Source organism: Hordeum vulgare, chromosome 4H (genome assembly GCF_904849725.1).
Source record: "Hordeum vulgare subsp. vulgare chromosome 4H, MorexV3_pseudomolecules_assembly, whole genome shotgun sequence".
Lineage (NCBI taxonomy): Eukaryota > Viridiplantae > Streptophyta > Magnoliopsida > Poales > Poaceae > Hordeum > Hordeum vulgare.
This window is the reverse complement of record NC_058521.1, coordinates 452,694,910-452,702,561: the sequence shown is the minus strand read 5'-3', so window position 1 is coordinate 452,702,561 and position 7,652 is coordinate 452,694,910. Positions and strand designations below refer to the sequence as shown.

The window sequence follows — 7,652 nt, the reverse complement described above, 5'->3', positions numbered from 1 at the left end:
CTAAGCAGGCTAAGACAGTGGCGTTCCCAAAAGCAATATGTCAGCATCTCCAATGAAAACCCTTAAAGCTTCGATATATGTTTGTATTGTTATGTTCAGACCATTTATGATAACTTTTTATAATCTAATGAGAAACCCTATCTATCCGCATAGTGGTTCGACCGTCCGTTTTCTAGTAAACCCAAGATAAAGCTATACTAGTGCCTAGATATTCACTTCACCAACAAAAGACCGCCACATGGTCCTCTTCTCTTTTCTTTCTTAACACATGCATGGTCCTTCTCTCTCTTACCTCAACCAGGCAAATAAGGATTAATTTGTGAAAAAATGTTGAACGACCATCTCTCATATCATGTTCACGGAACACGCCAGGACATTAAAACAGACATATACTGAAGCCATTTACGGGACAACATTAAAGATGCCCCTAGAAGATCAAGTAAATAACATAACCTTTCTAAAAAAGTGCAATAACATAACGAGTGAGCAGTATATCATTAATTATATATACGTAATATATATTGAGTAAACAAACTGATCAAGTTAACATGAAAGGCATACTGTCGCGATTATTCCGTGTAGTATTTATTAGCGGAAACGTCTATTATACATACGTATGCACATCTTCACCGGCCATGAGGACATCTACGCATATGGAGTGGTGCGCATGCACAGGGCAAGCAGGGGGTAGTAGGCCGGCCGGGCAGCCGGCTGGCCGTGCCTATTGTCAGGAGGCGACGCTGCTGCAGGCGTGCTGCAGAGACTGTAGATGCGCCTTGCCGCTGAGGCCGCGCTGCCGGATGCGGGCACGATACTCGTCGAAGGTCATCTCCGGGTACAGCGCCGGGCGTTCCGGCGACACCAGCTCCGCCATGGGCGCCACCGGCACGTCGCTCCGCGGGTTGTAGAAGAAGGCGAGCGATAGCCGCTCCTCCGCTGCGCTCACCGTCACCCGGTGCTCCACGCTCTTGTACGCTGCGTTGCTCAGCACCTGCGTACGTACGCATATGGAGTTAAGAGCTATACACCAGTTAGTATCAATTTGATCTATTGACGACAGATAACCGCCGCTATGGTATTTTTGTATATGAGCGGTTGGCTCAGGAGCTCAGGTGTAGAATAGACTTGATGAGTGATAGCTCTGGCACCGTGGCACCATCAAATGCAAACAATCAAGGGCATTCATTCAAGAATCAAATGCGTAGGCCGATTAGACACGCCTCTTGCTATAGCTACTGAACACAAACTAGCTAGACTACGAACATGGTTAATCGTGTTTCTGGTTGTTGACTATATTCGGTTGTTGGTTATGTTGTTATGTCATCTTATACTCCCTTGGTATCAAAACATAGAACATTTTTAGTATAAAAAAGTCTTAATTTTGAGATGGAGGAAGTAGCTAGCGTGTATAGTAGTTGACATGGAGTTTTTGCTCCCAAGATCAAAAAATATATTAAAAAATTAAAACAATTCTGATTTTTTGTGTCAAACTTTAACAAATGTTTTGTATGCTTGCAAAATTTTAGCTCGAAATAATATTTGTGAAGGTCGTTGTAAAAAAAAAGAAATTGATGCTTCAAAAGTGCTAATTTTCAATACTTTTTGGACTGTTGATTTTGTCTTTTTTCACCGTAGAATGTTATTTCGGCTGAACTTTCGTATGCATGCAAAACATTTATCAAAGTTTATAAAAAAAATCATTTTTTTAATTCTTTACTATTTTTTTTAATTTTATTGTATACGAGGGAGCATTTGAGCTCGGGAGTAGAAAAAGACTTTCAGATGTAGAAGAGCACTTTCCGTTGTAACTAGATACTACTACTATATTGGTATGTGGCCGTCTCATTCTTTCACAAAGTTTTTTGGAACCGTGTTGCAGTTAGACGGTTGATCTACAGTCCATTTCTTTTCCCTCTACTCCTCTTTCTCTTGCAACCTTGCATAAGTATAATTTTAAATTTTCATAGTTAGTGTACATCGTTTTATTATACTTGCTCTACTGAGTGAAGAGCTATAAAAAGAAAGAAATCTTTAGAACGCCAGAGTAGGTGTCACTTGCACCAGAACCATTTTCTAATATGCCTATAGAGGTATATCATATGTAAGGAGAGAAAGACTATGTCATGTCCTACGGCCCCTGAGATGAGATCTTGTCAGTGCCTACCCAAGGTCCAAATCTAGCTGCAAGTAGTAGCCTTTTTGCAGGAGCCAAATTGTCCCGACAAGCCAAGGAAGATAACACAAAAAAGCACCTTGCGTGACACAAATCATTCCACGTCGATCTTTCAACTTTTAGCTCTTCTTTTTAGTGTTCTTCGTTATAGAAGCGCGTGCTCATAAAGTTCATACTTCTAATTATTATTTTGGTTACTGGAGCGCATGCTCACAAAGGATAAACCTTTACGACCAAGTAGAGATACACATCAAAAGACATACGTGTAGCCAACCCACTAGGGTTCAAATGTGTTAATAATGATAGAATGTATACGTTTATAAATGTAAGTATATGTGCGTGTACACGGTTGTCCCGTGTCAACAAAAGACATATTTTTAATCTGGATAAACTAAAAGTTTCTTAAAAAAGACTTACTCACATGAACGTAAAAAATTGAATCTACACTTATCACGAACTTCTAACTATACAAATTGGAAACTGAGAATGATGTATATATACGAATTACCATATTCTAAAGTATTGTTACCCTATTTGTGAATCTTATCTAATCAAATTATCAGCAGTTTCTTTTGCGTTGGATTGTTTTCGTGAAATATTTAGTTTTGGATTAACATCCAATCATTTTCATCTCACCTCGCACCAGATATAAACTATACAACAAAGAACACAATAATGTACTTTTAGGCTAACTAGTGTAGAACTTTCTAACCACTCTTAAAAATAATCCAAACAGTGTACAACTGTTTATGACTAAGGTTTTAAAAAACCAAGGAACTGGAGGATTAACAAAATTGTCATCAAGAACCAAAATTAAACTCTTGGCCCTATTTTCATTCCAGGATGTACTAAAAAAATAGCATGCTTTTGGTGAATATTTACGCAGTTAAGAAACTCATGAATTATTTTTTTCGCAGGAAGGAACACATGAACTCAAAAGATAGGAATAGGCGTGGTAAGAAACTCAAACTTGACAAAAACACAGGAATAGAAAAATCGCAAGAGTTGATAGGTCACAAATCCGGAGAAGTCCCGGAAACCATCGTTTGGATGTCATGTGGGAAAAACACAGGAATTATGCACAAAGAAGAAGAGAACAAACATGAGGTAAATTCATGCAATGGAAACATATCTTTCACGTGGATTCGTCATTTTGTCGGAAGCAATCAATAGGATACGCCTACGCTTTGTTAGTTGGAGAAGCAGTTTCTTGTCCAATTATTTAATGTAGGTTCACTGATACGTGTTGACACCTGATGCCATCGTCCCGGACCCCCACTACCGGTTTTGTTTTCGACCCCTGCTTTTTCCCGGGTCTCACTCAAGTCGAATAGGTGTAGGTGCAACGTAGTACACCACGATTGCACGTATCACATACGATACGAATAGGTGTAGGTGTTGTACCGTTTCGGTGCTTGTAATGATGCACGAATAGTTGCCTAATTTGTTTGTTTTCTTTTAGTTGTACCTTTTGTACAATTTTACTTGGTTTTATTTATATATACCATATGTGTACGCTGTCGCCTACGTATGCTTGTACCTACCGCATGCACGTAACGTACTTCCGTAGTACGCGGCACGTGTGCATATACCTGGATCTGGTCTCCGACGTTGACGATGAAGGCGTCAGGGACGGGGTCGACGGTGATCCACTGGCCACCCTTCTTCACCTGCAGCCCCCGGACGTGGTCGTCGACGAGCAGCATGGTCATGCCACCGGGGTCAGAGTGCGCTGCCACGCCGAGCGTCAGCTCCGGCTGCGGGCACCTCGGGTAGAAGTTAACCCTCATGCATGCACCCTCGCCGCCCTCCCCGCCGAACGCTGCCAGCAGCCTCCCGCCGTCGAGTCCCAGCCCCTTGGACAGCACCTTGGATACCCTCCGGCACAGCTTCACCACCTCCTCGCCGTACTCCTCCGTCGCCTCCCTGCCATGCATGCATACACACATCGGTCAGCTAAATAACTCGTGAATTAACTGGATCGACGAGCACGCGCGTGCATGTACGTAGATGCGTGGGTGTCTGTGTGTCTACCGTAGGGTGGACGGAAGGGAGGGCCACTTGTCGTGGCTCTTGATCGACGCCGGGAGGAGGTGCAGGAAGTAGTAGTCGCCCCAGTCGAGGTGCCCGCCCTTGGTGGTGCCGAGGCGGCTGCCGTAGCCCTCGTACGTCGCCGGCGAGTTGGCGTACCGCTCGCGCACCTCGGCTGGCTGCCGGAAGAAGCCACGCCAGGACGAACGCGCCCGGCGCAGCAGCTCAGGGCTCACCCCGTGGTTCACCGCCTGGAAGAAACCCCACTCCCGGCACGCCGCCTCCACGGCGCGGACTGTCTCGTCCGACTCCGGCATTGACATGTCCACTACCGGGATGTTTAGGCCGCAGCCGCCAGCGCCATGTGAGACCGCCGGTTGGAGGGTCGTCGCTGACGGCCGATCCAACTGCGGCTTGACGTACCGCTCGGGTATTGTCTCGCCGCATGTCTCCGACACGGCCTGCACGCGCACCACGGGCTCCGGCCAGCCGGCGCCACCGTTGAAGCAGCTACCCATCGGAGCTACCTAGCTTGCGGCGGGTAGTGTTACGGCGCTCCAACACTAACCCTTTATAAAAGAAGCAGAGGATAAGGGAGAGACACAGCATGATTGAGGTGTTGAATATACATTTGAGCTAGTGGTTTGCTAGGGCATGAAAGCAACCTATAGGATATACAAACACGTGCTGGAAAGATTAAAAGTAGTTAAAGCATGGGATTCACATTAGCTAGTAGTACGTTGTACTGTTTTGTGTGGCTAGGGTTCTTGTGCGGACTGCGGACATACTTTATGTTAGTGCTTTTGTGGACTCTATACACCTATTAAATTACACTCCCTGTCTCAACATTGTATTAGATTTAATATAAAATTACACTAAGATAAAAAAAAAAGAATGAGACCAACCCGGGCTAGACCAGCCTGTTGGTATTTTTTTATAGAAAAAAACTCCGTGAGCACCAGTGTTAGAGCCAAGGCTCGAACCCTGGCGGGCTGGCTGCAAACTCCAGCGCCAAGCCAACTGAGCTATGCTCGGTTCTCAATTACACTAAGATCAAGACACTTATTTTAAAATGGTGGGAGTACTGTATATAGCAACCTTTATAAGCTAGGTCAGTGAAACTTAACAATCATGAGCATAACAACACGTTTTCTACATTCTTGCGTCTTGTCATGAGCATCTAAGCGTGTGCTGTAGCTCACTTTGATCACTTGCGGCTTTTGAATACTATACCTTACTATATAATTGTCTACTTCCTTAGTTCTTAAATATAAGTCCTTTTAGAGATTTCATTAGTGGATTATATATGAAGTAAAATGAGTGAATCTACACTTTAAAGTATGTTTGTATATTCGTATGTAGTTTTCTAGTCCAACCTCTGAAAATACATATATTTAGATATGGAGGAAGTAGGTCACATCGAGAATGAATAACAGTGCTTGTTTGTGACATGTGTGTTAGCATTAATCTATATAGTGTTGACTAATCCTTTTGAAGGAAATAAGATACCGTTAGTATAAAATTGTCTCCACATGTATATGTATATAGATGGTACTAGATAGGAACTTTCCTACTCCCTTCTATTCATATTAATTGACGCTGCTTAAAGTTATACTAAAGCAGTGTCCATATTCAATTAATATGGGTAGAAGAAAGTATTATTGAAATTATAAATTATACTTCCTTCGTTTTGGTTTATACGACAAATATTAAATCTCATCAACCAAGGTACAATATGAATAGATGACACAGGTTTTATGGATACAAAACTGCCCAATGAAATATTCTTCACTTATTCAACTTTTGAGTCAATAAGTTCAGCACCTTCCCTTTCATTGAACTAGCATGGTACATGTAGAATAAGATGCATGCATGATCATTAATTATCCCATTTTTATTAAATGTGTGAAATTCAAAGCTTTTTAACTCAATGGGTCTCAAAGTGAGCCTAATATAAAGGAAACTCTGAAACTTTTAAGATGGACACTATAAACCGGAAAGGAGGGAGCAAAGAGTACGCCCATGGCCTCTGCAATTAATGCTTGCACATGACCACCTATGTAATTATCCTTTTTCAACGAAAAATGTTTTATTAATATAAAATGTAGCATTAAGGAATACAAAACATGATAAGCAATACCAAACATCCACTAGTAAAAAAGAGGGCTTTGGTCCAGGCGCCTGAAATCCCATTAGTCCCGGTTCACTCATGAACCGGGACTATGGGGGCATCGGTCCCGGTTCGTGAGGCTGGGGTGCCGGCCGGGCCTCGTGGGCCATTGGTCCCGGTTCGTCTCACCCCTTTTGTCCCGGTTCCAGACACGAACCGGGACCAATAGGCCTTGCTCCTGGTGGCAACCGTTCCTATCCCCCTTTAGTCCCGGTTGGTGGCTCAACCCGGGACTAAGGGGTGGCGGCAACCGTTTGTATCCCCCTTTAGTCCCGGTTGGTGGCTCAACCTGGGACTAAAGGTCCAAATAGTTCGCCTCCCGCGTCGTTTCGAGCGATGAAAAGCACGAACCGAAGCAGAGTTTTGGCATTTTCTGTTTCATTCCTCTCCTCTCTTCTTCCCCTCTCTTCCCATCTCTTCTTCCCTTCTCTTCTTCCACCATGCCAACCACTCGCTAAGGACATGTGCTCGCACATGGCACGACCGAACTCAATGTCGTGTACAGAAACGACAGCGCCATGGTGCCGGGTTTTCTTTCCTATTTTGAAGAACGGCTTCAAGAGGCGGAGGAGAACGTGAATTTCATGGGGTTTGATCTGGAGTACACGGCCAATCATCAAGGTGTTGCCGTCATCCAACTATGTTTCAAGAGAAATGTCCTGGTCTTCCAATGGGCGAGGTAAGTTTTGAGGCTTTCTTTGATCCAAGGTTATGAAAATTGCATATAGTGATCTAGGTTCCATTGATAGCAATATGCGGTTTCTATGTTCCATTGGATAGAAATTGCATATAGTGATCTAGGTTCCATTGAATAACTATATGCACCGTAGAAACTATATAGGATAGCAATATGTTCCATTAGGAACCTAAAGATCAATTTCTCTTAAGTTGTAGTGAAACAATTTTCCTTGTTTCATATTGGCAAAACCGCGGGAGAACACACACACACACACACACACATATATATATATATATATATATATATGTATACATATATGTATATGTATATATGTATATATGTATACACACACACACACACATATATATATGTGTGTGTGTGTGTGTGTGTGTGTCAAAACCGTGGGAGAACATATATATATATATGTCATAGTTAATTTAGGGTTTCTTGATCAATTCATAGGATATGAAAATTGCATAGGATGGCAATATGTTCAATTTAAATCCTAAAGATCAATTTCTCTTAAGTTGTAGTGAAATAATTTTCCTTGTTGCATATTGGCAAAATCGTGGGAGAACATATATATATATATATGTCAT

At 42.7% G+C, this 7,652-nt stretch overlaps 1 protein-coding gene across 1 annotated transcript; it reads right to left on the bottom strand.

Annotated features, from left to right (window-relative positions):
• Positions 1–483: 483 nt before the first annotated feature.
• LOC123448920 (jasmonate-induced oxygenase 4-like) lies at positions 484–4,774 on the bottom strand. The gene is made up of 3 exons (XM_045125962.1): positions 4,208–4,774; positions 3,766–4,099; positions 484–991 (listed from the first exon to the last, which is right to left on the bottom strand). The coding sequence occupies exons 1-3, from the start codon at positions 4,720–4,722 to the stop codon at positions 728–730; spliced, it is 1,113 nt and encodes a 370-aa protein (XP_044981897.1). The 5' UTR covers positions 4,723–4,774; the 3' UTR covers positions 484–727.
• Positions 4,775–7,652: the final 2,878 nt, after the last annotated feature.

Excerpts from the sequence above, each read along its gene's own strand:
- LOC123448920 (XM_045125962.1), bottom strand. The coding sequence starts at position 4,722 with ATGGGTAGCTGCTTCAACGGTGGCGCCGGCTGGCCGGAGCCCGTGGTG. Across the intron at positions 4,100-4,207 it reads TCCCTTCCGTCCACCCTACG|GGAGGCGACGGAGGAGTACG; the intron begins GTAGACACACAG and ends CATGCATGGCAG. Across the intron at positions 992-3,765 it reads ACGTCGGAGACCAGATCCAG|GTGCTGAGCAACGCAGCGTA; the intron begins GTATATGCACAC and ends GTACGTACGCAG.